This window comes from Pseudochaenichthys georgianus, chromosome 14 (assembly GCF_902827115.2).
Source record: "Pseudochaenichthys georgianus chromosome 14, fPseGeo1.2, whole genome shotgun sequence".
Lineage (NCBI taxonomy): Eukaryota > Metazoa > Chordata > Actinopteri > Perciformes > Channichthyidae > Pseudochaenichthys > Pseudochaenichthys georgianus.
In genome coordinates this window covers 20,072,568-20,091,889 of record NC_047516.1, presented here as the reverse complement: position 1 = coordinate 20,091,889, position 19,322 = coordinate 20,072,568, and the positions used below count along the sequence as shown (strand labels likewise).

Sequence of the window (19,322 nt, the reverse complement as noted above, 5' to 3'; positions counted from 1 at the left end):
TCCAGGACCTGTCTTTCTTTTCATGGGTATTGACTCGGAGAGATCACAGATCCACAGTTGTGACAGGGAACTCTTACCTTGGCAGAAGGGATGAAAGGCAGGAGTAAAGTGAGGTCAGACTCTGCTGAGGGAATATTTCATCAAGCCATCAGTCTCATGTAGAAGGAAGTGTTGCTGAAGATATGACAAGCACTGCTCCGTTTCTCTGCCGGCTCCTCTCCCTCTTGACCAGTGAAACAGCAGCAAGGTGGGAAATGTTCACCGGCTGCTGTATGTGTCTATTCCTGTGTCGGAGCAGTATTGTGTAGCTTTGTATATATTTTTGGGTATTGTGCCCCGTGTCTTACTTATCCCCATGAGTTGTGCGGATATACCATTATGGTAGCAACCAGTGGCGTAACTTTCGACGTTTTTTTTGGGGCCCCAATGGCATTGACCGGTTCACGCAGTCTTCAAAGTAACCAAGCAACCTAAATTCATTTGTTTGTCTGTCCAATGACCTTGCTCCCTTTCATGTCATGTGATACCTTGCGTGACGAGCGAACCGTTTAATCAACCTGTACTGTACTGTACAGTAGCTAGCAGCACCAAGTTCGGTAGCATTATAAAAAATGTAATAGCTTGCATTTATAATGTACAGCAAACCAAAGCACAAGAGCAGCACTCAAAAGAGAAAGGGGACTCTATGGCGCTATTGAGACCCCCGGCGCCAAGATCAAAAGCTATATTATAGCAACCTGTCTATGTAAGCCTACCAGCCCATCCCCCAGAGGCAAACATCAAGGAAACCGGTTTAATCCTCTTCTTAGTTGCTGTGCCGTTGTCAGGCTGTGGTGGTCTGAGGCCAAGGCAGGCTGTTGCTGATAGCATATACATGTGGCGCTTCTGAGTAGGGTTGGGTACTGAGAACCGGTTCCAACATTTCGATTCCAACGGCACAATTTCGGTTCCGCTTTTCGATGCCTGAGGAAATGTTTCTCGCCGCTCTCCGTAGCCTACTGTAGGACTGCGGCGGGGCGGGAAATGTAACGTTGTACCTGTCACTACCCGATCCGTCACCCTACCCGATCGGTACTGCGCATGTGCGAGATGGTCCGGAAGTCCGGACGGCAACACAAGATGGACACTTGACACAGTGGCTTTTAGCAAAGCTCAAAAAGAAAAACCGAGAGAGACGAGTTATTGTTATTACAACGTGACTTCACTATTATTTAACAACTCTTTTTATTGGGTTCTTTTATTTGGGGTTAAGTACATTGTCAGAATAAGTGAGAAATAGATTTAACTTCTGTTAGACAGCTATCATACTGAATAAATATTTACTGTGAATGTATGCAAACATGTATGGCATATGGCTGTCTAACAAAAGTTACATTCATCTCGGTTTTTCTTTTTGAGCTTTGCTAAAAGCCACTGTGTCAAGTGTCCATCTTGGGTTGCCGTCCGGACTTCCGGACCATCTCGCACATGCGCAGTACCGATCGGGTAGGGTGACGGATCGGGTAGTGACAGTAACTACACTTCCTACAGCGTAACCTGGGACCAGGGCCGGCCCGTCGCACTGGCGTAGATGTTCGCCTAGGGCGCCAGATCTGTGGAGGCGCTGCGCTGACAGCTCTGGGAGGGGAAAAAAATGTTTTGACCGTTGGTGCTCATCCTAATTTTCGGCCTTGATGTTACTTGATCATAATTAAGTAAAGGTAACACCCTTTTCATCCCGGTTACACTTTTCATTTGCCCTGTACGATGGGCGCTGTAAGTGATGAAAATGGGGGATGTTGGCTTATCTGGCACCCGCACCTCACAGCCAAAGTGCGAGTGAGCGTGGGAGCGAGCAAGGGAGAAAGGGAGGGTGCACCGGTACCAGCGCTGTTGTTATTAGCATCTGGTACTAGCTGCTCTAACGGAAGAAGAAGATGTTTCTACAATAATGTGGAGGGAGAGTCCTCTCCAGTCAGACTGAAGCTGATAACTACAGCTCAGTGAGGTAAAGGACTGTTAGATAGTTCAATTTAGTCTAAGTTATCTCAGTGGGTCTCACACGTTTTGATCACAATTTATGTAAACACATATTTCCAAGGCACTCCTTTATAATTATTGGGATAAAACAGGTTTGAAATCATTCCAATGTATACTATAGGACAGTAAACCAGACATATCGTTTTAAACTGGAGAGATACAAAAATATGCATAAATAAAATAGTAAAATAAGATATGAATGTACAACAAAAATAAAATAGGTTACATTTATTTGTTATTGGCTATGGAAGGTTATTGGTTATGTTCACATACTTATTTAATTATTAAAATGTATGGGTTCATATGGGTGTTTTAGAGTTGTACCCCCTAGATCTAGTCTCTAGTAATTCTGCTTAAAGTGCACCACATTGAAGCATTTTGCTTTAAAATGCTTGTTTTTCTCAACAAGAACTGTTTTTAAATGGGGGGGGGTTTCCTTTAAAAGTTGCACTGTTGTAGCTTCAGTGGTTCTCAGGTTACAGTTACATAGCAGTTAATATAAACAGACTGATTAATGTGAATATTACTGTAAACTAACCTGTGTAAAAGTTTCTCGAATAAATGTAATTATTTTGGTGGAAGAAGCATGCATCATTTTTTTACCCTGCCCCTCAAAGAATCGGAATTGAGAACCGTTAAGAACCGGAATCGAAAAGTAGAATCGGAATCAGAATCGTGGAAATTCAAACGATACCCAACCCTACTTCTGAGTGGTTGTGTATGTCCGTGCGTGTGTGAGCGCATCAGTGTGCGCTTATCTTTGGGGCGAAGGGCGGGGGGGGGGGGGCCAAAACAATATTTGCACCGGGGCCAATCACAACCTTGTTACGCCACTGGTAGCAACCAGAAGACTTTTGCAAATCAAAGCAAATACAGATAAAGAACTTTCACTTTTGCATGCTGGTCATCATGATCATGATCACAGGTTTTGTGGCATATCAAAACTTTATTGTCAATCTTTCAGTTTGTGTGTACAGACAGAGAGATCCGAATATGAAAATACAAATATGTATACAAATATGTATATCCTATACACACTCAACAGACACATTTATACATGTGCACACATTAAGATAAAAAAAACACAACAATCAATATATACAAAATAACACTTCAATATCTTTGGGAATGTACATTAGTGCAAGATTGTCCAGCGTAAAAAAGTGTCTGGTGCTGGATTTGAGTGTCTGAGTGTGTGGGAGTGTTCAAGTCCAGTGGGGGCAGGGGGGAGAGAGGGGAGAGAGTTTAAGCCTCCTAGGTTTACTGTAGGTCATATAGAAGCATTAGTGTTGATGTAAAATTGAGACTGTTGCATAACCAGCTAAACACACATTGTAGAGGTTAGGTCAAAAAGTACCTTAAAGATCCCAGGAAATGATCAGTCTCTCTCTTTCTCACTCTGTCTATCTTGCACCTTGGCAACTTGTGAAATGGAAATAGAAAAACATAATCATCTCCATCAGTCACTGAAAATTGGCCATTGGGATTTGATGGCTCTATAATACAAACATGATGTAAACAATTTTTATTTGAGAGTCAAAGAGTGTCCAGCTTCCAGCTTGTATCCCTATTCCTGACAATGAATTTCAACGTGTTTATTGTTAATGTCTCAGCCAAGACAAGGAAAACAGTTCTATATTGGTTGAAAATGGAATTGTGATTTCTGTATCTGTAATCGTAAAGAAAGTACGATATTATTTGATATCCCGCAGACTCGCCACCTGCAGTGATATTATCTTTGTTCTTCCTCTCTCATCCTTTTTTCAGGCGCTGTCTCTTAGAGCTGTTCAGGTTTTCAGGCTCAATGGAGGCATTCCAATAGATCCATCAATTTGGCAAAGCAGTGTGTGTGAAGCATAAGAGTCATTCCCTCAGGATACACACGCAAATACACAGACACGCGCTCTAATAGACAATCTGTGTTGTTTATTTGGCTCTCTGCTGTGTTTTTACCGGCAGGAAGTCTCAAAGGTGACGCTCTTGTTGTTGGTTAGGTTGTGTTTCCTTTTGTTTTGATACATGGCTATTCTATATAAAAGCCTATATGATTAATTGAACCCTCCCTTAGCATGGCTTATTATCGGCTAGGTGTGTGTGTGTGTGTGTGTGTGTGTGTGTGTGTGTGTGTGTGTGTGTGTGTGTGTGTGTGTGTGTGTGTGTGTGTGTGTGTGTGTGTGTGTGTGTGTGTGTGTGTGTGTGTGTGTGTGTGTGTGTGTGTGTGTGTGTGTGTGTGTGTGTGTGTGTGTGTGTGTGTGTGTGTGTGTGTGTGTGTGTGTTGTTAGGAGATTAGGTGGATAATTAGTCCGCTTTCTCAAATCTCCTCGCGTCCCTAAACAAGCTGTTATCTTACATGAAGGAAATCCAGAGCATACAATTAACCGTTAAACAATAATCCACTTTAATGGTAATATACAATGCAATACAATCAAATACAATCAATACAGTACAAATTACATACAGTTCTGTGGGATCCCACATTTACCTGATACTCACGTGAGCCAGCCAGCCAGCCAGCCAGCCAGCCAGAGGAGAAAGAGAGCGAGCACATGGCGTGCTTCCCTTCTAAATACCTCGCTTCCAAGAACAGGAGTTATCTGCGCCTCCCTTCCAGACCTCCGTGATTGGCTGCCCAAATTATCATCAACACCTCAAATCTTAAGTTCCCCAATCCCAGTGGCTCAGCTTCATTATCACAGGGATGACTGTATGTTAACTCCTGACCTTCCCCCTCTTCCTTTGTCCTCAAAAAACCACATGTTAGCAGGCCCAAAACCAGCCCAGTTTTCTACACAAATCATTTTCAAGCTTCTTCACAGTTTGCATGAATACATACAAATATTTCCTTACAGTGTGTGTGTGTGTTTCTCCTCTCTGTTACAGTGCTGTCAATCAAAACCTAATAGGATGCCGCACCAGTGTGTGCATGCACGGCTCTAATCCTGAGCACACAGAGGCAAATCCTTACCGTCTGTGGGTACACATGAAATTGAAGCCAGAGAGGCATCTGATAAAAACAAGATAATCAACTGTAAAATGTTCATAAAGTCTGAAATATCCACGAGAAATCAAATGAAGCACAGCCTTCACTAATCGAAAACATGATATCTAGAGTATGCCCATATCCTTATGGGGCCTTGCAAGCTCATTAGAACGCAACAAGCTTCCTTGTATGATCCAGATGATGTGACACGACTAATTAAAAGGTGCCACATTGGAAGGTCTCAATTTGCTGATGAGCTAAATCGGGACATTCTCTTTCAGGGTTGAACGATCGGAGGGTTGCAGCAGTCGTGATTGACAATCAAGATAAAGACAATGCTGTTTCTCCATATACACGATAGATAAAGGCACACTGTTCTTTAAACGGTTGTCTAATTGGTTACTCTGTCTTCTTTCTTTGTTCTTTTTCCTCTCTGTTTTCTGGCGTCTGCCTCTCTCGCTGTCCATCCAACCCTTCTTGTCTTCTTGGGTACTCCAGTGGTGGCTTCAAAAGGCAAACCTCGAGGTGAGTTGTGGCTGTGTTTCCTGTGCCTCCAACTCAGCCTCATCCGTAGAGCGAAGTAGAATCCGCTTTTTTTATTTTAAAAAAAAGTGATTGACAGACATTTCCGATCTTGTCAATCGCTTTTATTCACTTGTTTTGTGATTTGCTTGCTTATTTCTATTTGTTTTGATGGACAGCAGTTTTCAAGGGCTTTTTAAAGTTTTGTGTTGTCATTTCAAACTTCATCCAGGCTTTCATAGATGCAGTTTGATTTCAATGCATATTTTAATATGTTTTGGTAAACACACTAAAATGCACTTTGCATTGTTCGCATGGCAATAGGCAGAATCAAGACAATTTCATTACTAAAATGAGTCTGCTTCAGAATAGTACATTTATGTGTTCCTACTGTACCTTAGGGCATTTCTATTGGCTATTGGCTTCAATAGTAATACCATACTGTTATATTCCTACAGGGGGGTTCATCCAATCAGTGTGGTGTGGGTTTCAAGTTTGTAATGACTATATTATATATGTGTAATGACCATCACCCCAGTCCTCAAAGACCTTCACTGGCTTCCTGTCTCCCATCGCATCAACTACAACATTCTGGTCCTCACCTACAAAGCACTGCACCATCTGCCCCCCCCCCTTATCTCACAAACATTCTCACCCCCTATCAACCCCCACAGTCCCTCAGATCCACCGCAGCCAGACCCCTATCCATTCCCACATCCACACTCTGCATCTGTGGGGACAGAGCCTTCTCAGTGGCAGCTCCTAGGCTCTGGAATTCCCTCCCCCAAGATCTTTGTGACTCTGAGTCCCTCACAGTCTTTCAGTCCCGCCTCAAAACACATCTTTTCAACTCTGTCTACCCATAAGCCCCCCCCCCCTCTCAATCAACTTCCTCTTGACTGCCTTTTCTGTTTATTTAATTTAATTAATTTGTTTGCCTGTCCTTGTTTGTCATACTGAAAGCGTCTTTGAGTTGTAGAAAAGCGCTATATAAATATAATATATTATTATTATTATTATATTCTCACCACATAGTTCACTTGATTCTACACAAATCTCCAAGATACGTTTTTATTTAATGATATGCATGTACACTAAGTAACATAAGCATAATGTACTTTGTGTGCAAACAATTGTGAACCCATGAGGCCACAAACTACTGTACAATTATATTCCCATAGATTTACACTCACAGGCTTTTGACCCCAGCGAGGCTCCGTAAAATAAAGCGGCTCGTGTGAATAAAAGAAAATCTAATAGTAAAAAAATGATTGTGTAAATGCTCTTTCCAAATACTTTCGTTTCTCAAAAAGTGTCAAATGTTTTCCCCGGGGAAGATACACCACACTTTATTCAATTGTTTGTCAAAAATGAGAACTCTCTTTTCTGGAGAGAGTGAGTGAGTCATTATGGGCAGCTGGCCTTCTGTTAAAAATACTGCATCGGTCCGCTCTAATAAAACCTGAGCTTTTGTAAGAACTGAAAACAGTAAATCAATTATAAGACATTTCTAGTTCTTGAAACAAGGTTTGTTGTTCTTTAAAGTTCGCCTACGTATTGGGAGGAGATAGGTATATAGCTCTCTCTAGATCGTCCTCAGACGAGCCCTCCATCGTCGCTTCCAGTCATCCCGGTTCTCCATACATCTGGCCAGTTCATTGGTACTTTGTGCTCCTGCGTCGTTCTTGAGTACGTCCACGTATGTTTGTGCGGGACGTCCTCGTGACCGATGCCCGTGTGTTGGTTCCCACAGCACCAATTTGCCGGCTGGCAGCTCTTGGTGCCTTTGGCAATGTCCTGCTAGTCTCATTCTCCTGGCTGCAATTTTCTCGCTCACCCTTGGTATTCCCTCGTACAGGATGTTGTTGGTTAAATGTACACTCTTGCTGATGTTAAATACTGCTCGCAACATTCTGGTGTAGCATCCGTCTAGAGACTTTTGCACTGTTGGCTTCAGGGTCCAGCATTCACTGCCGAGGAGAACAGACTCTACCGTTGAATAGAAGAAGCTGAGTTTGATTTGACGGGGGAGGTTGGAGTTCCATACACTGGTCATGCCATTCAGAGCCCTCCATGCAAGTGCCTTCCTCACCTTAAGATCTTGCTCGGTTGAGTTGACCCATGAGCCCAGGTACTTGAAGTCCTTGACTTCTTTAAGCACAGTGCCTTCTGTTGTTGTCAGAGGTGGATGTTCCTGTAAGATGTTATAGGTAATAACCTCAGTTTTCTTGGCGTTTAGCCTCAGGCCAACCTTGGCACACTCTGACTCCACTCTGTTCAGGAGTTCCTGTGCTTGCTCCACGCTGTCGGAGAGCAGGCTGATGTCGTCCGCATAGTCCAGGTCTGTCAGGACTACTGTGGGGTGTCGTCTCGACCTCCTTGGTGTTAGAGTGAAGCCGAGATCCTGCTCTCGTCCACTGATGGCCTTCCTGAGCGCGTAATCCAGGACCATGATGAAGAGGAAGGGGGCCAGGGTGTCCCATTGCATTACCCCAGCCAGGATGTCAAACTCCTCGCTGTTGCCATCTGGGGTCACCACCCTGGCCCTTGTTCCTGCGTACATGGTCTCTATTGCCCGGAGTAGATTGGGAGGGACACCGTAGGTCTCAAGGATCTTCACCATTGTGCTTCTGTGGATCGAGTCAAATGCCTTTTTGAAGTCGATAAAACACAGTACAGCAGTCAGGTTATCCTTTTTCACCTCCTCGATCATTCTCCTTAGCGCCAAGATCTGGGCTGCGGTGGTTCTCCCCTCTCGAAAGCCATTCTGGTTCTCCCTCAGGTGAGAATCGATTGCGTGCCGTATCCTGTTCAGTATCATCCGGTTGTAAACCTTTGCGGTGATACATGTCAGGCTGATGCCTCGGTAGTTGTCTGGCTTTGAGAGGTCTCCAGCTTTAGGCACCGGGATGATGTTGGAGAGAGACCATATATCAGGCTGCATGTTGTGCAGTAGAGCGAGGTTGCAAAAGTCTGTCATCGAGATGACAGTACTTTAGGACCTCCGGGGGTATGCCATCCGGCCCAGCACTTTTGCCCTCTCTCACTGTGGACTTCGCCCTGGCAAGCTCACTGGCTGTGAAGGGACCATCGTCTATGGGCAGGTTCTGGAGGAAAGCTGGTATACTTTCCTCAGCTCCATCCGCTATTGTGCCCAGTAGGCTTTGGAAGTGGTTGAACCATGTTGTCACCCTCTCCTTGGGGCTGTGTCCCTCAACTTGTCCCTCCTTAGTCCTCTTTCGCCCAGTCATCTCATTGATGACCCTCCAGGCCTCCCCATATTGCCTTTCACCTTGCGCTGCCTGCACTCTTCGCACACTCTCCATCAGTTCCTCCCTTTTGATGGTGTCATAGGCACTGAAGAGAAACTGTTTGGCTTCGTTCAGTACCCCACGTCTCTCCAAGGTTGGTTCACGCTCAAAGTTGAGGCGTGCTTCCTCCACCCTACACCGTGCTGCTACGACCTCCGGATGTCTGGGCCGTAGGGAGGTTCTGGCTCTGTCCAGCATGGGCACACATAGCCTGGTCACCTCCTCGTTTGCAACAACGAATCTCCTGTATTCGCTGCTGGGCTCCGCTCCCTTATCCAGCTGCCGAAAGCGCTTCCTAACCTCCTCCGTATACCTGGTTTGAAGGCCAGGGTCGGTTATGAATGCTTTCCAGTCATGCCGGATCTTGGGGCTTGGTTTGGGGACCCTGAGGCTCAGTCGCACCCTCATGGAGACCACGCGGTGATCAGAGCCCACAGAGCTGAACGTGCTGTACGGTTCAGCATTCAGGATGGAGTTCCTCCACTTTTGCCTCACAAGTATGTAGTCCAACTGACGTAGCATACCTGTGGCTCGATCTTGGAAGGTCTATCTCTTGCCTGTTTTTTTCCGGAACATGGTGTTCACTGCCAGTAGCTCGTGTTCCATGAGAAGGGCCATGAGGTATGTGCCATTGCGGTTGGTAGAGTCGTGGTATGGGTAGGGTGCGTCCTCTGGTCCAAGCCTTGCGTTGAAGTCACCCAGGATTGCCAGGAAGTTGTGCGCTGGGACATCTCGGACTGCTGTTGCAAGGTCCTCATAGAACTTCTCCACCTCCTCAGATGGTGCCACGTTGGTGGGTGAGTACACGACTATGACTGTTGTTTCTGGGTTGCCTGAGAACTCTGCAATAAGGATCCTATCGGTGTGATGATAAACCTGACGAAGAGCCTTACGCGCCCGAGGGCCCAGCATTAGCCCTACACCCCCTGTTGCAGCCTGGGCCTCGTTTCGCCACGCAGATGCAGTGATGAACGTGCATCTCCCCACTCTGCGATACACGATCCGGTCATCAGTGTGCACTCTTCTGTGTTCCTGGACTCCCAGGATCTCCACTCCCCGTTCCTCAGCACAGTGTGCTAGTTCTACCAATATAGCTTCTTCTCTCACTATACATGCATTGAAGGTTCCCATTACAAATGGTCTCCGACAACGCATGAGTGCATCGGACGGGGTGCTGTGATCGGACAGGACCCTCCCTTGCGGGTTTAGGGTATTATCGTCATGTTGTCCTCCGGAAGGAGGACCAGCACCACCATCCGCTGCGATGTTCCTACGGACTCCCGCCGCTGGAAGTATAGGATTTGGGATGACTTTGTTCTTCATGGTTGGCTTTACTATGCTGATTAAGGACTGGGGGGCGCAACTCCTCTCAGTCCTGGTTTTAGTTCAGAGTGTCCTTCTCCTAGATGGGTTGCCTTCCATGGCTATGAGCCCCATCTGCCCCTGCTATTTGCCCATAGCTGGGACAGTGGTTGGCAGGCACCAGGGCGTATCCACACACCGTTGGGCCTGTGCGCCTTGCCTCTGGGGCCCACTGTTGCTCCGAGATCCCCTACAGTTTAGCCTGGGACCTCACGGTACCCAGTTACCGTGTGTGGCCACGAGGAGGCACTGCAGGAGTCTTGGCGGTGGAGCGGCTTTGTACCAGCAGAAGGAGTCTTACACACTCGGCTCCTCTCTTCACCCTCCGCGAGGAGGGCTAGCCGGCGGCAGTAGCTGAAAGCAGAGTAGAAATCAGAAGCAGCATGCAACATGCACTAACTAAGCACTACTACCACAGATCTACTGCACTATGCATCACACAGCCCTGCATGCAAGCACACACACATTGCTCATGTTAAAAAAGAGTCCTGTGTACAATGCTGTGGCAATAGCAGCATCAGCATCACCTGGGGGATCTTCTTGTTTTCCCGCTGGGTCTCAATGCCTCATTAAATGAAAGGTTCCTTCCCCGAGCCAACATCAGGCTGCATGTGTTTGACCCCGTCTCACTCACTGTTGACCCTCCTCTCTTTGAGGCCACCCTTACCTGGCTATCATCCTTTTCTATCTCACTGTGACAGTATAGGAAATCCATTGCACTCTTAATAGGGGAACAGAGAATGTGTAGATCAGAGTCAAGCACATGTCTCCCTTCCGCCTCTCTCGCCGTGATAATGAGGCTATTGGAAGAAAAACATAACAAGCCAGATAAGATTCATGCTGACCAGTGGGCAGATAAAGGCTGAGTTTACCTCAAAGAGACAGTTCATCTCTGTGTGTGTGTGTGTGTGTGTATGTGTGTGTGTGTGTGTGTGTGTGTGTGTGTGTGTGTGTGTGTGTGTGTGTGTGTGTGTGTGTGTGTGTGTGTGTGTGTGTGTGTGTGTGTGTGTGTGTGTGTGTGTGTGTGTGTGTGTGTGTGTGTGTGTGTGTGTGTGTGTGTGTGTGTGTGTGTGTGTGTGTGTGTGTGTGTGTGTGTGTGTGTGTGTGCGTGCGTGTGATATCCGTAAGGACTGATTTACTGGTTAAGTGTGCCTGCCATCTATTTATTTGTAAATGTATATATTTTTAAAACAGCCAATTACTGTATACAGCACTATAGATACATTTTAACTGTCAATATACCATTTGTTCATAGGTAGAAAAATAAAATAGGGTTATTTTAAGAATCGTGTCACGATAAAATTGAGCATGAAAAAGGACCTCATTAAATACAAAACTCAGATATATGGCAACTGTGTGTGTGTGTGTGTGTGTGTGTGTGTGTGTGTGTGTGTGTGTGTGTGTGTGTGTGTGTGTGTGTGTGTGTGTGTGTGTGTGTGTGTGTGTGTGTGTGTGTGTGTGTGTGTGTGTGTGTGTGTGTGTGTGTGTGTGTGTGTGTGTGTGTGTGTGTGTGTGTGTGTGTGTGTGTGTGTGTGTGTGTGTGTGTGTGTGTTGTTAGGAGATTAGGTGGATAATTAGTCCGCTTTCTCAAATCTCCTGTGCGCGCGCGCGCGTGCGTGCGCCATTGTCATGAATTGATATATACAGTAGTATATATATATATTTCGTTTTTCTGTCAAGCATAATAATGCACTAAATTGGTAAAAAGGTAAACAGGAAGTACAATTGTGTGCCGTCTCTTTATCCTTAATGTATATTCTAGCCTACATTTTGTAGTAGTCTATAAGCACTTTTTGAGGATTTACAGAGGTTTATTCGTTGACGTCGAAGATATTTAGATGGTCATGATGTGCTCATGCTGGGTTACACCAGTCAGAGCTGTGCTTTGTGAAGAGATCTCCAGTGTCAACTCTGCCTGGACTGGAAGTTGTGTTAAAGGAGCATTACAGCTTGACGCATGAACCAAATGATAAAAGCTGTTTTTAAAACTATGACTTTCTGTTCATTGAATCTTGCAGATCCCCCCCCGGATGAGTAGCATTTCCCCAGATCACTCTCAAATGAACAGTATCTGTCAACATATCATGCAACATTAGAAGAATCATACTTCGGCATGTTGACTCTGGGAATCTGGGATTCTTTGGTGGCAGCAATGATTAATCTGATTTCCCTTGTGAATACCACCCTAGTCTGCGATCATTCTACCCTCACCCTGTATAAAAGCTTTTTAAAAAATGAATTGCTTCCTGTCATCAAAAGTAGTTTAACGCATTTCTCCTCGATATAAGTTGGAGAACATTTGTGAATGTCGTTAGCTAAAATAAATCTGATTTCCCTGACCTTTTACTTTTGTGACATTTAATTTACAAAAGCTACGAAGCCAGCATGATGGACTGATAATATTGCTTTACTATTGCCCTGCCTTATATTTAAAGAAGCATAGTAGAGTAGTATATTTGAGCATAGTTGTATTGTAGAAAGCCAGAGCTTTACCTTCTGTGTCCTCTTAGCGCTGAAAATAGTGTATATTACAATGCTCACTTTCAGCCAACACTTCCACACTGACCACGCTTACATGCAGCATAATTACCATTGATCATTAAAATACAAGTACACACAGAAAACCACTTTCTTACTTTGTATGTAAAAAACTGTGCAGCTTCACTTACCTGTTTCCCAATTGTCCTCTTAAATCTCAGGGTTTAAGAAACAGTTCCTCTTTAGCTAGAAAGTAGCGTTATTTATTAGTCATTTCCAGAGATGGGGTCGTTACTAAAAAAAAGTAATATATTACATATTACTTTTTAAAAAAGTAATAATTACACTACTTCATTACTCTCTACATAAAGTAACTCGTTACTTTACTCGTTACTTTACTCACAGGGCCGGCCCGCCCCTCCCTACAGGCAGATCACGCAGACTGTGGCGCACCTCCAGCAGTGGATAACAGCTTCTGGCCTGGACACAGTTTGCACCTCACCGTCACATTCCTGTCTATTCTTCGGACGAACTCAAAATAATGGGCATACCTCCACCCCTCGAAAGTTATCGCTGACTCAGCCATGTTTATGCAGCACTGCACGTGGAGATGTGGACGCGCAAGTCGCGCAGATTACGTATACATATAAACCTGCGGCGGAAACCCCTCTTGTCTGTCAGTGTAACAAAGTAACGCGTGTTAGTAACTGTAGTGTGATTACTGAATTATAAAACGCGTTACACTACTCCGTTACCGACAAAAGTAATATTATTATTACAGTAACGCGTTACACCCAACTCTGGTCATTTCTGCATCTGCCTCACTTGTTTACCCCATCCTTCACCTAACGGTCAAAACATGTACTCTGTCCTTATCCTTATAACTAGAATTTGCTCTCATCTTATTCTGCTCTCTTTTACCAGCTGGAAGATGGCACTGTATGAAGTATTCATGAAGGCCAGCTTTACTCCTGACATACAGTAAAACCGTGAGATGTCTGCCCTTGGTTCAGAGAGGAGAGTGAGATCGCTCGCCATTCTGGCCTGATCGAGCTTGAGCTGCAGCTTACACTCAGATAATGGGCAGAAGTTTATATTTCAGACCTTTCAATGTATGTGGCTGAATCAATGGCAGGAATGATGGGTAAATGATATCGGCCTGTGGTCACAGATTTGAAATGAGTGTGTGTGTTTTTGCAAAACATACACAGAGGGAAAAACTCCTGTGAGCTCTGGCATGTTTATTTCCTGTAGTGCTTTGTTGGAACAAGAAGGTGCTATCAAAGGAGACATTCCTACCTGGATGATTTGTCATCACCTTATAAACGTCTGTTACCCCTTTCACACCCCAGATGCGACTACAAATATCTTCCTGCGACCTCAAAAACAAGCCAAGAAGATGTCACTCTCCCCTCTGACAGCTCGTGGTTCCTACCAAACTGCCTTCTCTGTGTCATGCTGTGCTTAAGCAACACCTAATATCTCCTTGGAGAAGGAGGTGATATGTTGTTGATCTGACTTTAGTTGCTGAGTTTGACATCAACTTTGTGCTGGCAGCTCCAACAGCTGCCCGGTCTAATTACTGTATGTAAATGACAACAGCACTGCCATAGCCAGCCTCTCTGGTGCCGGTTAATTAATTTCATATCTACAGATCAGAAATGAGTGTCCTGAGGTAGTTGTACACCAGCGCTGAATACAAAGGTAGCTCCACCCTCTGCAGGGGTTGCATTCAATTTGCTCACAGCAGGAGTCTTATCACGTCGAAAGAGCCAGTTTAGATTGGAAATGTGCTCACACACAGAAATTAACATACAGTTCACTTCAGAAAAAAACGTAACAAAGCAAAGAAATAGAAGCTTTATATGTTCCGCTATGAGAGCCAGAAAGGAGTGAACCCAGTTGATGGATATTTGCATAGTAATAATATTATTTATATTAATATTTCTAATTCCTGTGGTTCAGTTTATTAAAGGTCATTGTAACTGAAAATGATGTTGTGTTATTACCAATTCTCCCAGCATAGTGTCTGAATGGAATATATTATATACATGTATTCATGACTCGTCTTGATTGTATGTTATCAGTTAGTTGCAGCATGAGCCCCACATGATTTCATATTCAGATAGTACCTCCATTAAAACAATGTTGAGGTTGTCATGGCAAATGCATATATCCATAGATATATCAAGGATTACAGTTTGTTTAAGTTTGAGTTTTTATTTTTTTCATAGAGTAGCTGAAATATGAACAAACAAATGAATAAAGAAAACACCAATAAGTAAGCACACCCTGAATAATTTAATTAAAAACAAAGCAACACTGTATTCTTTCAAAAGTACAAAGGTGTTAGTATATCTGCATAGTAGAAGTAAACATAATATACCCAGCAATGTCTGCAATGGATGAAGCCCCCGTTAGACCGTTATCCCAAAAATGTTTCAGTACACAGTCCTTGATCATATTTAACAAAGATAAAATCTCTCCAGATGTATTATATTTGGCATTTATTCTGACCAGAATCATATGGGTACAGAATCCATTTTCCACAATGTGAAGATGACATTTTTTGCAATCACTTTGCCAAACAAAACAGTATTTTTTCATTCTGAATGGCAGAATATGGCTATGAGCGGATTTGGCTTCCAATAAAGGAGACTGTGGAAATTCAATGCTTTTAATTTAGTTATTACTACTTCAACTCAAAATAGTTCGACTTACATGAGTCTATCAATCCTCTTAAGTGCTTTATTAGGCAGATATACTGTAAGGTTTGTGATTTATTTCCCAACATAGGCTGTGCCATTTAATTGACTGGACGCTGATTTTCCAGGGAATAAAAGCGTTATGAAACATTGGTAAATCACATTTGAGATACAACTTGGAATCGGGACGCATGTTGATAGACTGTGAAAAGACTGTGTGTATGACATGTTCCTGAGAAAAAATGGAAGGTGTTTGTGTGAAAATCGTCACAGTGGGAGGGAGAGTCCCAGAGCGAGGGGGTGATGACGCACCCGTCTGATATGTTAGCTTCTGTTACGGGAAGTTACTAACAACATGTTGTGTTCCATCGGCTAAAAATTGGCGGTGTCTATCTGTGTCTTCAAAGGTGTTCCGGTGCTCTGAACAAGTGAAGAATTGTGAATATGTGTTCCACCTCAAGGACACTTTGACAGAATACATGATGAATTCACACTAGCTCTTGAGCAGATCAAACTCTCGACCTTGTCTCCAATCACGGGGCCACCCTGCTGTCTGACACTCTGTGAATCACTTATATATCCAGCTGTGTAACCACCTGTGTAACTTTATAGACACCAACTGGTCACGGCAAAGCTGTCATGTCCTATGGTATCTTCTGTATCGTATTCATGATCTTCTGAGTGGAATGCATTGGGAACAGTGAACCACTTTGGGGTCGATTATTAACCCCTTGATTTAATTGATCAAAAACAACCGCATGTGTTCATAATAGTGTTCTTTAAGTCATTATAGACAACAAAGGATGCATGGGGTGCAGACAGATGCCAGCGGTGATTTAGATACACTGAAAAATGTATCATATGTAGCATTTCGCGGCTCATTCATCTTCCAAGTTCCCTGAAATCGAGCCAGAAGTTGTTGTTTCGTAGATGCTGACAAACAACAAAACAAGTTCTTAGCACTCTGAGCTTTTGCAACAATACATCCACATCACTGTGATCCCAGATCGCTGAGATTTCTTTGGTGATTTCATATCCGATTGAAATGATGGCAGGTTGAAAACAAGCGTAATCCTTTTAATTCAAATGTACAGTGATGAAATCTGCACCTATAAGGTTGATGTTTGACTGGCTTAAAAGGTGAATCGTCTAATCAGAACTGTGCACCACCTCGATCCATTTAGTAATCCTGCATTCCCGGCCCATACATCATAGCTCTACAGCTCAGTTGAGCTCCAGTCCTGGTTTAAAGGTCAGTAGCTCCAGGCTGTCCGTCTGTCTGCCTGCATTTGTCTCTTTTTCTCTGCTTCTTGAATGCCTAAATAAGAAAGGTTAGTAGACTCCGCAGCTCTTGCTTGAAAGGTCATGTCGGATCGCAGACAGGAAGCATCCGGTATACTGTTATCGGTATTATGTGTCCGGTAGTTAGCTTTGGCAACAGGTACTGTCTGAGTGCGCCTCTGTGAAGATCTCTACTGGCAGCACAGGCATCTGATTTTGGCATAAGTAAGATATTGGTCTGTTGAGAAATATTGGATTCAGTGCTTTGTGTGCGGAGAGGCACAAGTCCAAAGGATTGTGGGGAAGCTTTGCTGCCAGCCTTGATTATTAGCCAGTTTATACACTGGGTATAGGAGGGTAACCAGTGGTCCCATTAAATCGAAGATCCACAGAGACAGGTGTGAAGAATAAAGCGTGACAATCTAGAGGAAATAATGATATGTTTAAAGGCAGCTGTAACCTACGTGGCAATGGTCACCATCCTAGAAAATGAAGCTTTGCATTGCTCTATAGCATATGCCATTAACGGTGACTTATATACGATCAAATTAAACCTAATAAAGCAAAGCCAATTTCATTTTGTCATTACCTCATAATGCCATGCACGGGAGGACGTTGTTGACCCGGCTTTGGCTTGGCATGTCAGTCAAAGTGGAGGGCAATTAAACTGACCTCACTCTCCATGAGAGATAGAGCCAAATTGAGCACAAGAAAGGAGGTAGGATCAAGATAAATGTGAAAGACTAGGGAGCCAGACAGACTATGAAAATCGGAGACAAAGAAAGTGGAAATGCCACCCTTCAGGGATCAACTAAAGCAGGAAACGTGACACAGAGAGAGAAAGAGGAATAGGGAATTGAGTAGAATGGATGTGAACTGGAAAAGAGAGTAAGGAACTGAAAGTAGGAGAAAGCGTGGAGGTGAAGTGAGGGAAGGACCTAAATATAGACATGGAAATCAGAAGAGAACAGCTGCCTCTTTCCCTCAGGAGATACATTTAAATCAGGTCTGGGTGGCCAGAGGGGAGAACGGGAGAACCTACTCCACTGGCCAATTAGGCACACAGAACTCTGCACTGTTCTAATATAACCATCATTGTGGCCCCGTTGGCCCTTTCAGTCCCAATGGAGGTGTTTCAGCGGGATCCCCGGACTAGTGTAACTCTGTGTAGGGACAAGTGCCAGTGAGGGGAAAGGAGAACAGGAGCTAAATTAAACCACAGCAAAACTGAAGGTGTTTGGATCGGCTCCGACGATGCCAAATGTGACATTAACATTCAAGTGAAAAAAGAAATTAAAATACTTGGAATAACTATGTGTAGCAACAACTGTGCTGAACTCAATTGGGAGATCAAACAAAGTCAAAGAACAAGTTAAACACTGGGAGAATACAAATTCAAATTATAAATCAAGAATAAACATAATAAAATCATTCATACTTAGTAAGATCCTTTTTCTAGCAAACATTTTCCCCCACCAGCCCAAATAATTATGCAATTAAACAAACAGTGTGTCAATTTGGTGTGGGGTACAACAAGGGAGGTTACCAAACGTAATTTGTTGCAGCGCGGTAATTAAAGTTTAAAAGTCTCAACAATGCAACAACTACCGTAACAAACTGGATGAATGTGAAGTATTGTGTTAAAGGAGATGAAAGCGTAATTAAGGAGCACTATTGGAGTGACTTTGATGGTTATTGAACTCAGGATTAATTCATTTGGATTCCCGCTGTATGAAGAAATGAAAGGACGGCGGAAGTGGAAACAATTCACAAAGGGATTAAACTGTTTAAAACACATGCTCAAAGTAAGCCGGATTTTGCCGATGTGTTTATGTGGATTCAAAAGTCGTAAATAATCTACAAAATGGAGGAGACCGATCTGATCGGAGCAACTGTGACAAATAATCCAACTGAAACCGGCATGGACAATGACTATGTTTTAAAAATGCGCTTATCCAGACAAGCCCGGTTTGGACACTTTACGGGCAGAAGAAACATTTCTATTAAAAAAAGAATTATAAATATCTGTGTTTTTATGCCTATAATAGCTACTAACTTGAATTTGTATTCAAATTAATTAATCAATTATTATTATTTTTTTATTGTAATGTAGAGACAAGGTTTATAGTGACAATCATGTATTGCGTTACAATGATATGTAAAAAAAAAAATAATTATAAAAAATAAAATATATTTGGCCTCAAATCATCTGAGGACTGGCGCCCCCCCTGCGATCTTTGGCGCCCCCCAGGTTGGGAACCACTGATCTAGATGGTTAAACATCTGGAAGCATCTGTCTTCAGAGGGGCATAAGCCTTTGGTGTAACATTGAATCACCTAAATGTCATATTTTCTTGTTGTTGTTCTTTGAATTATATCATTTTGATATTTAATTAGAAGATTATATATTCAGAGTTGAGTACAGGATTGACAATTCAACAAGCCATATCTGCAAGATGTCTCCATGTTCAATTACATGTTGCAGTCATGAACTAAAATGATACGCTGCATCATATTGTTCAGAACCCACACAAAAAAATCATCATTTCCACCATTGGGTATGGCAGCTAACCATTACATTCCCTTTGTGACCAGCACAAAGGGAATAAAATGTTTCTCAGTGGGCTGCATGTCGCCCAACTGCGTGAGTGAGAAAAATGAGAA

At 43.5% G+C, this 19,322-nt stretch overlaps 1 protein-coding gene across 3 annotated transcripts in view; it reads left to right on the top strand.

The window, feature by feature from the left end:
- Positions 1-19,322, top strand: part of cadm2a (cell adhesion molecule 2a) — a 211,680-nt gene that overhangs the window by 131,644 nt on the left and 60,714 nt on the right. For 2 of the 3 annotated variants that reach the window (XM_034099365.1, XM_034099363.1), the window contains exon 2: positions 5,498-5,524. The exons of the other annotated variant lie outside the window; for it this stretch is intronic. In XM_034099365.1, the coding sequence (XP_033955256.1) occupies positions 5,498-5,524 (27 nt within the window). The remainder of the gene's footprint in view (positions 1-5,497; positions 5,525-19,322) is intronic. 3 annotated transcript variants of the gene reach the window in all.